At 47.6% G+C, this 15,461-nt stretch overlaps 1 protein-coding gene across 1 annotated transcript in view; it reads right to left on the reverse strand.

Moving 5' to 3' along the window:
• CrzR (corazonin receptor) overlaps positions 1-11,221 on the reverse strand; it is a 276,923-nt gene extending 265,702 nt beyond the window's left edge. Inside the window, exon 1 of the mRNA XM_089562330.1 lies at positions 10,592-11,221. Coding sequence (XP_089418456.1) covers positions 10,592-11,098 — 507 coding nt within the window. The 5' untranslated portion in view covers positions 11,099-11,221. The remainder of the gene's footprint in view (positions 1-10,591) is intronic.
• Between the last annotated feature and the right edge of the window lie 4,240 nt (positions 11,222-15,461).

Consider the following 15,461-nt stretch of genomic DNA (forward strand, 5'->3'; position numbering starts at 1 on the left):
CATTCTAGGAGCAATACACAGACAACCTAACTCACCTGTTTCTGTGTTCAAGGACCTGGATAAATACTTGCTTGAGAATACTACAACGAATGACAGAATAATCCTATGAGGAGATTTTAATTTGCCCAATATACATGGTCTGTTCTGAAAGTAGTAGGACTCATTTTTAAGCAAAATTTATTCAAGAGAATAGTACAAACGATTACAATTTTTCAATTTAGCACCCTTCCGCACCTACACGTTGCTGCGAATGAGTTTTAGTTTTCGTACGCCTCCATGAATGCCTGGACCGGAATGCTGTTTAGCTCCCTCGTCACGGCCTGTTGAACCACCTCTACCGATCGGTGATGTTTCCCCTCGAGAGTCGATTTTATTCTCGGGAATAGAAAAAAGTCTGGCGGGGCCAACTCGAGACTGTAGGGGGGCTGAGGCAGCGTTGCCGCCTTGTGCTGGACAAAAACTCGGGGTCCTCATTCAGATGATGAAGAAGATCCTACCGGTTGGCCTTTTACTCCTCTGACAACACTCCCGGCACCAACTTCGCGCACGCTTTCCTCATGGATAAGTTTTCTGTCACGATCCCAAAAACTTGGGTTTGAGGAATGCTTAAGTCATCAGCAATCATTCTGATACTCATTCTACAATCACTGTTAAGTAAATGTTTCCCTCGCTACACATTTTCGTCGGTCTTGCTGGTCGAAGGGCGTCTGAAGCGGTCGTCTTCCTCCACTCTTTCTTTACCTTCTCGGAAAAGCTAAACAAAAAACTAAACAAAATTCTAAAAACCTCAGCTCATTAATTGTATATCGGATTACCTTACGGCACGTAATCAATTCGTCAATTTCAAGAATCAAGACTCAAAAAAGCTTTCCGTTGAATCTGGCGTTCCCCAGGGCTCGGTACTTGGCCCTCTTCTTTTTCTCCTTTATATCAGTGATGTAGTAAAAGATGTCCTTATAAAAATAAGATTATATGCAGACGACTGTGTACTCTACTCTGCAATATAAAGTCCCTCGGATCAGGTGTTGTTAAATAATGCTCTTCAGAAAGTTGTTACTTGGTGTGACGAGTGGCAGATGTCGGTAAATTTTGAGAAAACTGTCTATATGTGTATTACTCACAAAAAGAATAAGCTCCATTTCAATTACTCAGCTAACAATATCTTTCTTTCTGAAGTAACAGATTACAAACATCTTGGTCTCTAGATAACTAACAACCTGAAATAGCATCTGCACATCGATAAAGTAACCGCTAGTGCTTGTAGTAAATTGTTTTTTCTCAGAAGAGCTTTAAAACTGTCTACAATCAATGTACGTTTACTAGCATATAACACAAATATACTTCCGGTACTCGATTACGGCGCAATTATCTGGGACCCTTTCACACAAACTAGCATTAAAAAGCTTGAACAAGTGCAGAAAAAGGCGGTTCGCTTTATCTATGATAAATTCTCTCGTACGTCAGTCACAGAATTTTTAAGACAAGCCAACTTGCCTGAACTAACCCAGCGTAATCGAGTTTCCCGACTAAAGTTTATGTATCAGATTGTAAATAGACATTGCAACGTTAACATCTCTGATATAATTACATTTTCTTCCGGATATGCCACCAGGCAGAGGCATCAACTATGACATCATTCCAAGCAAGAAATAATTGTTTTAAAGGTTCTTTTTTTCCCAGGACTGTAACTGACTGGAATAACTTAAATAATACTGCAGTAACTCAACCCTCCCTTTGTTTGTTTGCCGCCAGTCTCTGCTGACAACACCCCCCACCAAAAAAAATTAATTGTTCCTATTTTGCTGGTTAGTGCATTGTGTTAAAATGGCGATTGTTATGGCGTTTGTTGTTGTACCTGGCAGTGTGCTTTGCCTGTTGTGTTTCCTGGTGCACTCTTTCTTTATGTTTTTTTTTCTGATATTTTATTTCTTTCATTTCTTTTTATTTTCGTTTCTGTGCTTATTTTTATTCCTTTCTTTTATTATGGAGTAGGCGGCCACCTGCGCTGCGCGTGACGTCGCTCGGTTTCGCGCATGCGCAGAAGTGGCAAATCGGGCCTCCGGCTCACGCGAAGCGCGGTGTTGACGAGCCTAGTGAAGCTTTTCGCTTCAAAAAGCTCAGATAATTATTGGGCCTTGTTCTCCTGAAGCGCGCCAATTTCCTCAAGCGTCTGACGGACCTTTTGGCTACCAAAAAAGATTCCGCGGCGCCACTTGAGTGGACAGATGACTGCATCTGCATTCCCTGCTGCCAATAAGACGCTCGGCGACGCTACCTCGGTCATACATCCAGTTCCTGACGCTCCACTGCGCCTCGTCAACGATGCATCAAGTACTGCAGTCGGCGCTGTTCTCGAGCAGCAGGTCTCTAGTTGGCAGCCTGTCGGTCTTTGCTCACAAAAGCTGAACACACCCGAGGCTACATGCAGCACCTTCGGCCCAGAACTCCTCTCGGTGTACCTCGCCATCAAGCTTTTTCGCCACTTCCTGGAAGGCAGGGACTTTCACGCCGTCACACACCATGAGCCCTTGACGGTTGGTTTCCAATGGAAGCACAGCACCCACACTGCACGCTTGATACGCAGACTGTGTCTTATCGAGGAATTCACAGTGACGTTCATGGGCCGGAAAATGCAGCTGCTGATGCACTTTCTCGTGCCGGTGCCATGGCGTCCGAACCAGCAGTGGACATGGAGGAGCTAGCGTCGCCTTCGCTCCTCATGCACGTCCCTGTCCTTCGCTAAGTCCGCCGCCGTTTTCCTCGAACTTCATCACCTGCGAGAGATCACCTGGTGTCTCTCGCCCTAACGAACCTTCGGCTCTCCGTCACGCCATTTTAGAGCGATGCTCTTTGGCGCCCGTTTCTGCGTTTCGCGGCGTCGCCGTTGTCCGTTGTAACCAGCGGTGGACATCTTTGGCGCGCTTTAAGCTGCGAAACCAATGCGGGAGCTTGGGAAACAGGCGGTAAATTTGGTAAATTGGTTTTTGGTGAAAAAAAATGGCGCAGTGTCTGTCTCACACATCTCGGTGGACACCTGTACCAGAGAGGTGTATAACTCTTGGAACCGTGGACACCTGAAACGTGCTTTAAACTACGTGGCGGTAGTGACAGGTGTGCTCTGCCTGCGTTGGCATTGACAACGCTGTGCCAGAAACGCAGCGCTGAAGCCATAGGCCGGCGGCGTTCATTGTGTTCATTGCCGTTGGCATTGACAACGTTTTACACTCCGATCATTTTAAGGAAAGGAAGTGCTCATAACTGGCTCCATGGGTCAGTGGACACGTGAACCGCGCATATAGGTACGTGGGGTGATGAGAGAGAGAGATGTGGGCTGCATGCGTTAACGCTGACAACTGTAAGCGAACTCTCGCGATCAACCATTAACTGCCACCTACCAGGGTGGCAGGGTGGTTGGGGAGTTTAATGTCGACATAAAGACAAAGAGGAATTTCTTACCACTTATGCGGGAGAACATCCCCTTCCTTTCGCTCGTAACGCCTCCCACGGCTCTGACAACCTTACGAAATACTAGCCCTGACCCTCGTCTTTGAGAGCCATGCATTGGTGCAGCAAGTCGAGCATATAGAGTATACATATATTTCTCCGACTAGAAAATTTCCATTATGGCAGTCAAGAACTGTTCATGGAGTGTTTCTTAAAGAAGGTATATGTGTGAAAAATAACAATTTGTCTGTAATTGTGCATACATGTCTTGTTCGAATTCTTCGCCTCAATCTATCGAAAAGCTGAAACAGCTGACGAGCTGCGCTCAAATTTCGCGTTAGGAAGTAACGTATTCGTCGGCAATGTTTTTTGAAAAACTGCACTACATCAGCCAATCTAGTATTCGTGCGACGCAGAATCCGGTCAAACTGAGAGGCTGCGAACTAGACAGGTGGCCGAGCGCCAACTGCCTTATCCGGCGCCGTGGCGTGGCCTACGACCAGGGCTGGGCGCACATGACGATAGCGGCTTCTGCATATGAAACGAATGCTCGAAATGCAAGCTTATTTTCCGAACGCCTAGGTACAGAGAAGAAGGTTCGTCTAACAGGCCGAAAAAAAGTCAGAGATTCCTGACAAACGTAAGTCTCAAACACGCAACACTGAAGCATATAGTGCGAGTAAAAATACGAATAGCTCGACGTGCACTGAAAGGCTCTGAAAGGAGAACGCGATAACGAAATCAGATCTCTAATAAAGTGATAAGAAATGCAGGTCTACACTTTTTAAGATTGCTGTGGACGATGGTTTCTTTTAATATAAAAGGTGAAAGCAGGATGATGCTTTAAATACTTGTTCGTCCTTATCTTACCCTTGTTGTAAATCCTGCTGGATGTGTTGTGGTCCTGCTCTTTAGCGAGGTATTTTCTGAAAAGGCATTTTAATAAAGCTTTAATTCTTGAGAACAATGACTGTTCTTCCTTCACTTTTTATTTTAAATGCGCTGCTCTTGAAAAGAAGAGTACAGTGGCTTGTGTAGGGTGCATTCTCAATTATACGAAGTATGTGTAGGTGTCATGTAACCTTGGAATGTCATCACAACCTACCCACCGGCTTGGGATTATGTTGGGAAGTTATATGACGTACATCCCTCAACCAATCATTTAATTCCCTCCTGTCACAGTAGGCAGGTTGCTGGCTACCTGGGGACAGCGGCGGCCCTATTGTGATGACATCAGAATGTCACGTGACCTTCTGATGTCATCACAACGGGGCCACGTGAGCTCCATCGACCAATCAGCGTGACATCGGACATCGCGGGGTTTCACCCGGACAATCGTAACGCTATCCCATTAATATTTAGCTCGAAATATGTGAACCTTTAACTTTGCCTACATTTTACAAAACGTTCTCTTCTCTTTGAAGTGGGAAAAGAAGACAGCAATGCGCCTGTTTCTGTTACGCTGGAGTCGACAAATTCTGTGTGCTCTTTGGATACGCATTGCTTGGAGCGCGACGTTAAGTTTGGAGCGGCGCGTCTCAAGTGGCGCGCTTTCGGGCTGCGACCAGGTCTCTTTTCCCGGTTTTTCAAGCAGAAGATCACGAGGTTCGATAAGCGAACGGAGCAGTTAAAAATCGTCGATTCGGACTGGCTATTTCGTGGCCATTTTAAAGCGGCAGCGGTTAAGAGCTTGTGTCGTAGAAAAGCCGCTGCCGATGTCTTTGACTCTGTCGGCGTTGTAACACGATAACCTCCAAATGAAAAAAAAAAATTGAAAAGAGGAGGATTGGAACCCAGGACCTTCAGATTGCGAGACCAGCACGTGCAGCACGTTCCACCAAGGGTCTTTTTTGCACGTCATTGCACGGAAGTCCTGTTGCACGGAAGTCAAAGCCGCTAAGCTACCAAGTGCTTTACGAACACGCATAATGTTCCGCGACGGAGACACACATTCCCATGTCTTCGTACGCTGCACTGCACCAGCACATCAAAATTGCGGGATTCATACACATGCGTCAAGAATCGTCAACTATTCAGAGGTCCGATTCTGCGCAGCATAAACACTGTTCACTGAACGGAGACTTAGATGAAGGAGGTGGTTCTCATCATACAGCTCTTCCGTAGGCCCAGTCAGCATTAACAGATGACATAGAATCCCGGAGACCTTCCGGACAGGTTAGAAACGCATACTGCAAGGACCGACCTCAATATCCTTTTGATTGCCCGCTTTAGTATGTCCCAGAAAAACACTGCGCAACTGCAAAGGCTCGTTGGTTGGACCTGAATAAAAGTGGACCTGCGTTGCGGTCTTTGACTTCGTGAAGTGTCTTTGTGCAATGATGCTTACATGCGCAATACCCTGGCACCACTGCAACGCGTTCCACTCTTAAGGGCGAAGCTTAAGCATCATTCAAGTTTTTCTTGTTCCGCGTGCCTGCACGTTTTCAGACGCCCAGACATGACGTGTGAAGATTCTTACGTACAGAAGGAACGGGTATTACGGCCATTGGTTTGCTCGACGGCGCCACCCAGCAATTGGCTGTCTATGCGAGAGGGCTTTGTAATGCAGTGGACGCAGTTAGGCTCAAGGACGTAATTATTTTATTGAATTTGACGCATCCATTCTTCGCGAAAGTACGATCTAACACACCTATTCTCATCAAGATGCCATATTTTATATGCATTCCTGAAAAGTATCGCACACCAATATTCCATAAAATGATATTTCCATCTCCTTGTAATGAATACCGAAACCAAATTAAAATTAGCCTTAACCAATAGATGACCGTGTTTTAATTACGCAGGGGCCAATTTGACGGAAATTTATTAGTGAACAAAATCCGAGAAATTACATGCATGTATTACTACCACACGTCGTTTTGTCCAGCAAATGCGATAATTTCAAGACCGTCACTCACACGTCTGAGGTTACGCTACAGCTCCACACAGGGAATAACGAGCACTTTTTGGACATGACGTGAAAAGTTAGAATGAAAGGGGCTTTTAACAAAAATGTGTATTCTTGGAATGTTAAAGGATTATCATCATCATCATCAGCCTGACTACGCCCACTGCAGGGCAAATGCCTCTCCCATGTCTCTCCAGTTAACCCTGTCCATCGCCAGCCGCGACCACCATATTCCCGCAAATTTCTTAATCTCATTCGCCCACCTAATTTTCTGCCGCCCCCTGCTACGTTTGCCTTCTATTGGAATCCACTCCGTTACCCTTAAGGACCAGCGGTTATCTTGCCTTCGCATTACATGCCCTGCCCAAGCCCACTTCTTCCTCTTGATTTCAACTAGGATATCATTAACGCGCGTTTGTTCTCTCACCCACTCCGCCCCCTTCCGATCTCTTAACATTACACCTATCAGTTTTCTTTCCATAGCTCGCTGCGTTGTCCTTAACTTAAGCTGAACCCTCTTTGTTAGCCTCCACGTTTCTGCCCTATACGTGATTACCGGTAAGATACACCTGTTGTATACTTTTCTCTTGAGGGATATTGGTAAACTGCCATTCATGATCTGAGATAACTTTCCATATGCGCCCCCCCCCCATTCTTATTCTTCTAGTTATTTCCCTCTCATGATCTGGATCAGCTGTCACTACCTGCCCTAAGTAGACACATTCTCCTACTACTTCCAGCACCTGGCCACCAACTGCGAATTGCTGTTCCCTTGCTAGGGTGTTGGACATTACTTTGGTTTTCTGCATGTTAATTTTTAGCCCCACCGTTCTGCTCTGCCTGTCCAATTCATTGATCATGCTTTGCAGTTAATGTCTTGAGAGACTTAGCAAGGCAATGTCATCAGCAAATCGCAAATTACTTAGGTATTCTCCATTAACTCTTACCCCAACTGTTCCCATTTCAGGCCCCGGAATACCTCCTGCAAACAGGCAGTGAATAGCATAGGCGAGATCGTGTCTCCCTGCCTGACACCTTTCCTTATTGGAATTTTATTGCTAACTTTATGGAGAACTATGGTAGCTGTGTAATCGTTATAAATATCTTCCAATATTTTCACATAACACTCTTCTACACCCTGATTTCGCAATGCCTGCATGACTGCTGAGGTTTCTACTGAGTCGAATGCTTTCTCGTAATCAATGAACGCTATATATAGGGGTTGGTTATATTCTGCACATTTCTCTATCACCTGATTGATTGCGTGAATATTTTCCATTGTTGAGTATCCTTTGCGAAAGCCTGCCTGGCCATTTGGTTGATTGAAGTCTAAGGTTGTCCTGACCCTATTAGCGATTAGCTTAATAAATACCTTGCAGACAACAGACAGTAAGCTGGTCGGTCTGTAATTCTTCAAGTCTTTGGCGTCTCCTTTCTTATGAATTAAGATAGGTCACAAGGCGTTGCGTATACAATGTGGCTAGTTTTTCGAGCACAATCTCTCCTCCCTCCTTCAACAAATCTGCTGTTATCTGACCCTCACCAGCTGCCTTCCTTGTCTGCATTGCTCCCAAGGATTTCTTTACTTCCTCCTTCACAAATATCCTCCGCAGAAGCTGGTTATATCCATTATAAAATCCTTATTTCCTCTGTCTTCACGCCTCTTCCTGTCTCTCTCGTCACTTTTTTCACTGCCAAATATCGGCGCTTCTTCCCTGGCGGGCTCCGCTTCTTGACCCGCTGGGCGGCTCAATGGCCATTGCAGGTGCTTGAACGAATCTAGTCAGTGGCCATGTGTGAACAGAATTACGCAGGAAGAAAGAAGGTCTCAAGTTGAAAGGAAGTCGTCGAAAAGGACTCGTCACGCATGACTGTGGGTTCTCTGCTTAGTGTGCAAGCGTCATACTTGGCGCTGGTGCCGAGGGAATCTAGTGATTGAGCATGTTTATGTTCTCCCATCAGAGGTGTTTCAGAGGCCTCTTAGCTGCCGACAAAAAATCTATTTTACTGCGGAAGTACTAGTGTCATTCCGTAATTACTCAGTGCCAGCGTGTAACAAGAAAGGAAAGGAGCCCGGCTTCCGCCAGCAAAGTCGGTACCCGCCGTCCGCTGACCGACCTTTGCCCAATTTCACAGCTCCAAAAGTCCTTCCCCTCTCAGGGGCACACGAGAGGAGCGCAGCTTCGCACTGCAGAACTAGACTGCGAGGGGCCCCTGCTCAGCCACCGTTGCTCGCCAGATGCATCCATCCGCCTTGTCGACCACTGCGGCGTCAGCGCTTGGGAGACTCAAGCGTAGACCGACCGCTGAGCTCCGCCTACCAGCCTATACAGGCTTCCTCCCTCGAAATGCCCTCATCCACGCGTTTACCCCCACTAGGCCTCAACCCACACACACCCTGCCGAAAGAGCCGCTTCCATAAAAAACACGAGAAAGAAGACGAGAGTGACGGTGAAGTCAAATTCATAAGCACAGAGAGAAGGCTTTCGAACTCAATTTTCCCGCAATAAACGCGTCTTTCGCTATCTAACAACCGTCAAGAGACCAACAAACAACTGATTGTTGCTTTCTTACGAAGAGAAGTAAGTGCTATCAGTGTCCCTTTACAGCAGGTAAAAAAAAAGCAAAGGAACGAAATACCACGTGTGGTGCTGATGTCGCCGGTGCAATATACGGGCAGCCTTTCTAGCCTTCAAAAGGCAGCAAACCTTTCTCCATCACCTGTGATCTGTGTCAAATGTGGTCGTCATTTATGTCAGCCGAACATACTCGGGTGTTTTCATCCCTAAGAAAGAAAAAAAACACGCATCTGCTCCTGAGGGTAATCTTTAAGACTCGGCACTGAGAACTGATGAAAAGAAGCACCTAAAAAGAGGCGCATACACAGAATGCCGCACAAGCACTGGCTCCTCGAAACTACAGATCTTCTAAATAAGCATCCTCATATTACACCATAATTAATGAACAGAAGTGTTCCTACCTAAGTGTGAGCTAGAAAATTAACCAATTCCTTTCTTCGCCATCACAATAAAAGCGGTTTCTGCACTCATTTCTTAAAGTTATCAATCTTTGCCGCTTGTTTTCTCCTGAATTCTGCAATTCTAGGATTTTTTAAGGACTATGCTATACATCAGGACTATACATCATGGATTACTTTTTTATCTAGATATTTCAGGCGGTGCGAGCAGCCCATCTTTGTTTCTTTTTTTTTCATGCATACCGTAACAAATTTATTAGTAATATGAAACTTGAAATATGAAAGTATGTATGAAATATTAAAGCATGTGGAAATTTCTCTCCAGATTGCACTGTGAATGTTCCCGGCATAATTGCGCCACGAATCCATCCTATGCACGGACTGAATGAGCCATGTGCCTCTTGGAAAATTCATGATGTGCATGGTACTCCCCACTCCTGTGGATGTTGAGAAAAAGAGAGAAACGGTGGCGTCATTTCGGCGAGGATTCCTAGTGCTCCCTCCTCGGGAATCACGTGATTCTGAAACATTCCACTTCACTTTGGCTGCGATCTCTTCTTGCACTGAGAGCTTCCAGAGGTGCCGCCGCCACCGCGGGCGGCTCCAGCCACATGCGGCCCAGGGCGAAGGTACACAAGCGGTGGCTGCCACGTGGTTACGCCCGCTGAGAGAGACACCTTCTGTCGTTCGGCTAACGTTGGGCCGCTCGCTCGCCTTCGTTAGAACGTTGCAAAACGAAAACCAACGTTTCGCGTATGGGTGAGAAAATTGGTTTTGGGGGAAGGAAATGGAGCACTAATTGTGTCACGTCTCGGTGGACACCCGAACCTCGCCTTAAGAGGAGGAAGGTTGTAACGAAAGAAGGAACAGGGAGCGGGGGTGCCGTTGTGGAGGGAGCCGGAATAATTTGGACCACATGGGGATCTCTAACATGCACAGACATCGCACAGCACAGGGCCTCCTTTTGCGTTTCGCCTGCATGTAAAGCGGCCTCCACGGCCGGTTTCGAACCCGGGAACTCGACCTCAGTAGTCGAGCGTCCTAACCACTGAGCCAGCGCGGCAAGACTAGATTTGGGTGCCTTCGCGTAATGGACATGTTTTCCAGACACCCGGTAGCGCGCACCAAGCTGCGTCAGGAATGCGAGAAACAGGCCCAGTTGGCAGTGCACTGTAACTCGAATGCGCATGTTGCAGACTGCACATGCCACCCCAGCGGCGCTGCGCCCCGCTGTGTGCATACCCTAAGACAGGGTTGAGTACCTGTGGCAGGCTGAGCAGAGCGGCCGAGCCCCAGGCGGCGGTGACCATGCGTGCCGCAATGCATCGGGCGTTGGCGCGGCGCATGGGGAAGCGCATGGCCGCGAACCGGTCGAATGCGATCACCACCAGGATGAATGTGGACAGGTAGAGGGCGAACATCTGCAGGAACTTGACCAGCTTGCAGACCGCGTCGCCGGCCCTCCACTGAACGGTCCACGTCCAGGCGGCCTCGGCCAGCAGGCAGAAGAAAGCCACGAGCAGGTCGGCCACGGCCAGATGCGCCAGCAGGAGGTAGAGCGACGAGCGCCGCCGACGGTTGGACCATATGGAGGCCAGCGTGGCCGCGTTTCCTGCCAGGGATAGGGTGCCCATGACCGCCAGCACCGCCACGCGCACCAGCGAGGAAGGCCTGAACACCGGCGCCGGAGGCAGGGACGCGCACTCTGGGTCCCCGCACTGGCTGGCGTTCCAGTGGTGTCCGTCCACCGCGGCAGCCGACGTCGCCATTCATCCGCAGGAAACGGCACGGGGAGGCGGGGTCTCGGAGTCAGGTAACACCGCCGAGCTGCCTTTCGCGCCACGCTGCCGCGACATCCCCCTTCGAAGGACGCGCTCGTTGAGTCAGCGAGCGAGAAGCGCGATGGATCCGATCGCGGCGGCGCGGACTGCTCCGAGGGGCACCGCTGCGGGCGTTGTCCGCTCGGAGTCGCCACCGGGCTTCCTCCTCCCGGGACCCCCCTCTCCCCGCGGCCGTTCGGGGGCGAAGAGAGCGGGACGCGAGCTGGCGCACTGGGCGGAGTTTCGTCGCCAACCGTCTTGTTACCCGTGCAGGAGGAAAGCGCACCCACCTTGCGGGTGGAAAAGGGCGCTACTGAAAGCTAAAGCAGCCATTACCTTCGGTAGCCTCACCATAAAACGTTGCTTTTCCCCAGCGCAAAAACTAAAAATTTCGCACAGATACAGGACAGACCGGCGTTCCAGAATCGATAGCGTAGTACTGGTAGCCTTCATTCGGGTGAGTTTCTTCTGCTGCCATACCGTGAGTTCCTTTATATTTCACTAGACACGGACGATGAGGAAGAGAATTTGCGTACTCGAAAAAAGGTGGGGACCCGTATTCCGAGTTGGGCCGTTCTCTAAATGTTCGTTTCCGGGGGAGGGGGTGGGGGGGGGGCTAGGATTCAGCGAAAAGTGCCGCAGAAAGCGGACAGCACCATCGCACACATAGGATACGTTCCCATAGCGCACGCTGAAGGGCTTCAATGAGATAAATTTCAAACATGGCGGCGGGATCTTATTTCAGAGTGAAGGAGTCGGTGTTATTGCGTTTTTCGGCACATCAGCGGATTATAAATTCCTGACAGAGCTTTCGTTTCGTCTACCTTTCCTATAACACATTTGATGGACTGTAAACTGGGACTGTTTTCAATTATTTTGACGATTCTCTGGGTCTCATCCATAAAAGCGTAAAATGATTCGCTTTACGAAAACGAGACTGTGCCATTAACACTGGAGTTATGTTAGCCTTTTTGTCCGTGGAACGCTGTGACATAAAGGGTAATGTCGCACAGAATGGTTATGCTTACTGCACGAAAACATGTATTCACTGTTCTAGCTCTCCTAGCGGCCGCTTCATGATCGTGTGCTATGTCTCACAGCCTGAACACGCTCATAATGTGGATGGGCAGTCTCCCTTTACTACACCGACACGCTTGATAGGGCGGCTTTTCGGCGCTGGATGCGGTTCTGGGAGAGCGTGGTGCGGTGGCTTTGCGGTGCGCTCGCACATTGCTCTTCAGGTTAATGACATCCTAGTCCAAATCAAGAGGAAGAAATGAGCTTGGGCAGGGCATGCAATGCGAAGGCAAGATAATCGCTGGTCCTTAAGGGTAACGGAGTGGATTCCAAGAGAAGGCAAACGTAGCAGGGCGCGGCAAAAAGTTAGGTGGGCGGATGAGACTAAGGAGTTTGCGGGGATAAGGAGGCTGCAGCTGGCAAAGGAGAGAGTTCATCGGAGAGACATGGTAGAGGCCTTTGCCCTGCAGTAGGCGTAGTCAGGCTGATGATGACTGCTCGTCAGGCGTCGATGAGAATGTGCGCGCTCTGGGCCTCAGACAACCTCTGAAAAATTCGTCCGGAAGGCCCGTACCGCACACATGAGAAAAGTATTTACCGACCGTCCCTTTTATTTATGCACTGAATAAAAAGAGAAATGCGTTACAGTCATTTCTGGCAGCAGCAGCAGCAGCGACCGAGAGCTCAGAACACAGCGAGGCCGTCTCGTCGCTTGGAAGATGAATGATGCCACTGGGAAAACAATGAAATGCGTATCCTGCAAGAAAGTAGCAGAGCAGCCTGATCAAACAAATCTAGTTGATAACTTTCAAGCTGAACTAGCGGAAGTATACAGAAAATAGTCAGGCATGCTCGTACTGGAGACTAAATCAGACAAGTTAATGAACATGCAGGAAACTGTGTTGAGCATAGACAAGTGAGTTCAGCATCTGTATGACACTTACAATGAGCAAAGCGACAACCTACAACGTCAGAACAGAGAAATGCGCGCCTTAGGCCTCGAGGGGAGGTTGCTGAAAGTGCGAGCCATGAAAGTACTGTAAAAAAACTAAAACAAGAAATAAATGATCTGGAACAGTATAGTCACCACCAGAACATTGAAATTCACGGGCTTAAGTCCAGCGAAAATGAAGACCTCATTGCTGAAATTAATATGATCCGCAGAAAATTAGAGCTCCCTGACACATCCGATAGCAATGCCTAACATGTGCTTCGTTTGCCCTCCAAGAAGGACCAAAGGCATGTCATCATTATCACGCTTTCAAACCGGGCCCTCAGGCGCAAGTGTTTTCAAGCACGAAAGTGCGTCCAAGAAAAGGTGACCGACATCAGCCTCTACGAAATTTTGACAGCAACTAAGAGACGATTGCTTGGTCTGACGAGGACAAGGGCAAAAGAAAATGACTACGAATTCTTTTCGGCATCTGAGTGCAAAGGGTTCGTATGAAAGCTGGAGCACATGCAATCAGGATTGCAACCGAAAATGACGTAAGCAAAATTGTTTAGATCAGCGACTACCTGTTATTGAAAATAATAAAAATAGGATGACTTACAGCACGACAACCTCGCTGAATGATCTTGCGATTAGAAACAAGCGTTTCAGTGAAAATTAGCTTTTTTTCAGTTTAATGCTAGGAGCTTGAGAAACAAACTAGAAGTTGAGTCACCCCTTTCTCATTTGCACTGTTCCTTCGATTTCTCGGTATTTTCTGAAACACGGTTCACAAATTGCACTGATGTGTACAATCCCGTTTCTGCGTACCGTGCGCAAAACGAAGGGGGGGGGGGGTGTATCTCTTCTTTTTCGTGGCTGCCATCACTATGAGAACATAGATTACTTTAGATGCATGTATAATGATTTCGAATTTGTTGCCGTAATGCGCAGAAATACTGCTGTCGCTTGCGTCTACCGACCGCCTCAGGGCGCACTGTCAAAGTTTTTGAAGAATATTGTGCAGCTCATGGATTTTGTGAATTCCAGGAAGGGACATTTTGCGGTCATAGGTGATGTTACTGTTGACCTAATCTCTAGTATGCCTGCGAAAGTTCAACTTCTTCAAATTATGCTAACTGATGGGTGTGAGAACGTCATTGAAAAGCACACGAGAATCACACCCAATACTGGTACGATGATCGGGTGATGTTCTGCAGCTTTTTTTGCTTACTGTACTCAGTTCAAGCTTGAGCGATCACCTGCCAAACTTTTGTAACAGTACCAATTTATACGTGGAAACACTGTACAAAAATGCTATCCGGATGATCAGTGACAGTGCAAAAGAGACCTTCGAGTCCCTTGCTGAAAATATAGAGTGGGCGACCGTACACGATGAACCAGATCCGTCTCGGTCCTACGATATTTTCATGTCTGATTTACAGATTAGTTATGAGACTGCTTTCCGACTTACAGCTATTGTTAACCATAAAAGGGCAAGGAAAGACTAGATAAAAAAATGACCGCTTTATGCGCATAAAACGCAAGATAGGCTGTTAAAGCAATTTGTGCCAACCCATGATGTTGCAAAACTACAGGTTTACAAAGAAACTGAGCTCTGACTTAAAGAAGGCGTAGTATAGATTTTTCCAAAACATGTTCGAAAAGTACGCCGATAACCCTCGAAAAACATGGAAACAATTGAATGAACTAAACGCAACGCAAGTAGGTTTATGGCACACCATTTGGTTTAGTCGTGAATGGGATTGCTCATGTAACAAGTGAAGGCAGGCTAGTTGGTGGTTGACAATGAAGTACATATTGCAACCGCGCAAAACGACGCAGGACGAAGAGAGGAAAGCACAGGACAAGATGCGGAACTTAAACTAAGGTTTACTACGGGAAAACCACATTTATACCAGATTCGTGATCACACTTTTTGATAAACAGGCACGTGCTCATTTTTGCTCATTCGGAGCAAAATTTTTCTTCCCCACAGGGGAATCTACAGCGTGCACCTTTTGGTGAGTTGTGACACCACGGGTTCCTGAGCATCCGCATGGGACATTCCCCTAAGGGGGGATGATGATGAGCAGTGCGCCACCACATTGTGGGTAGCAAACAGGCATCGCATATACTCCCTGAAAGAGTACACAGGGGTACAGTTGAAACCTTCAACACAACTTTCGCCGCTATGGGCCCACTCCTTGCGCAGAGCCTACAGGACTTAAATGTAATGGATCTTGAGTCAAAGATCCCGAATAGTTTTGTTATGTTCCGAGTTGAACTAGAATAAATGCAGTCTGTTGTTTCAATGACACCAACGTATAAAGGGACTGGTTTGGACGGCATAAGCAATAGGGC

This window comes from Amblyomma mixtum, chromosome 10 (genome assembly GCF_055824585.1).
Source record: "Amblyomma mixtum isolate Tamu chromosome 10, ASM5582458v1, whole genome shotgun sequence".
In the NCBI taxonomy this organism is placed as follows: domain Eukaryota; kingdom Metazoa; phylum Arthropoda; class Arachnida; order Ixodida; family Ixodidae; genus Amblyomma; species Amblyomma mixtum.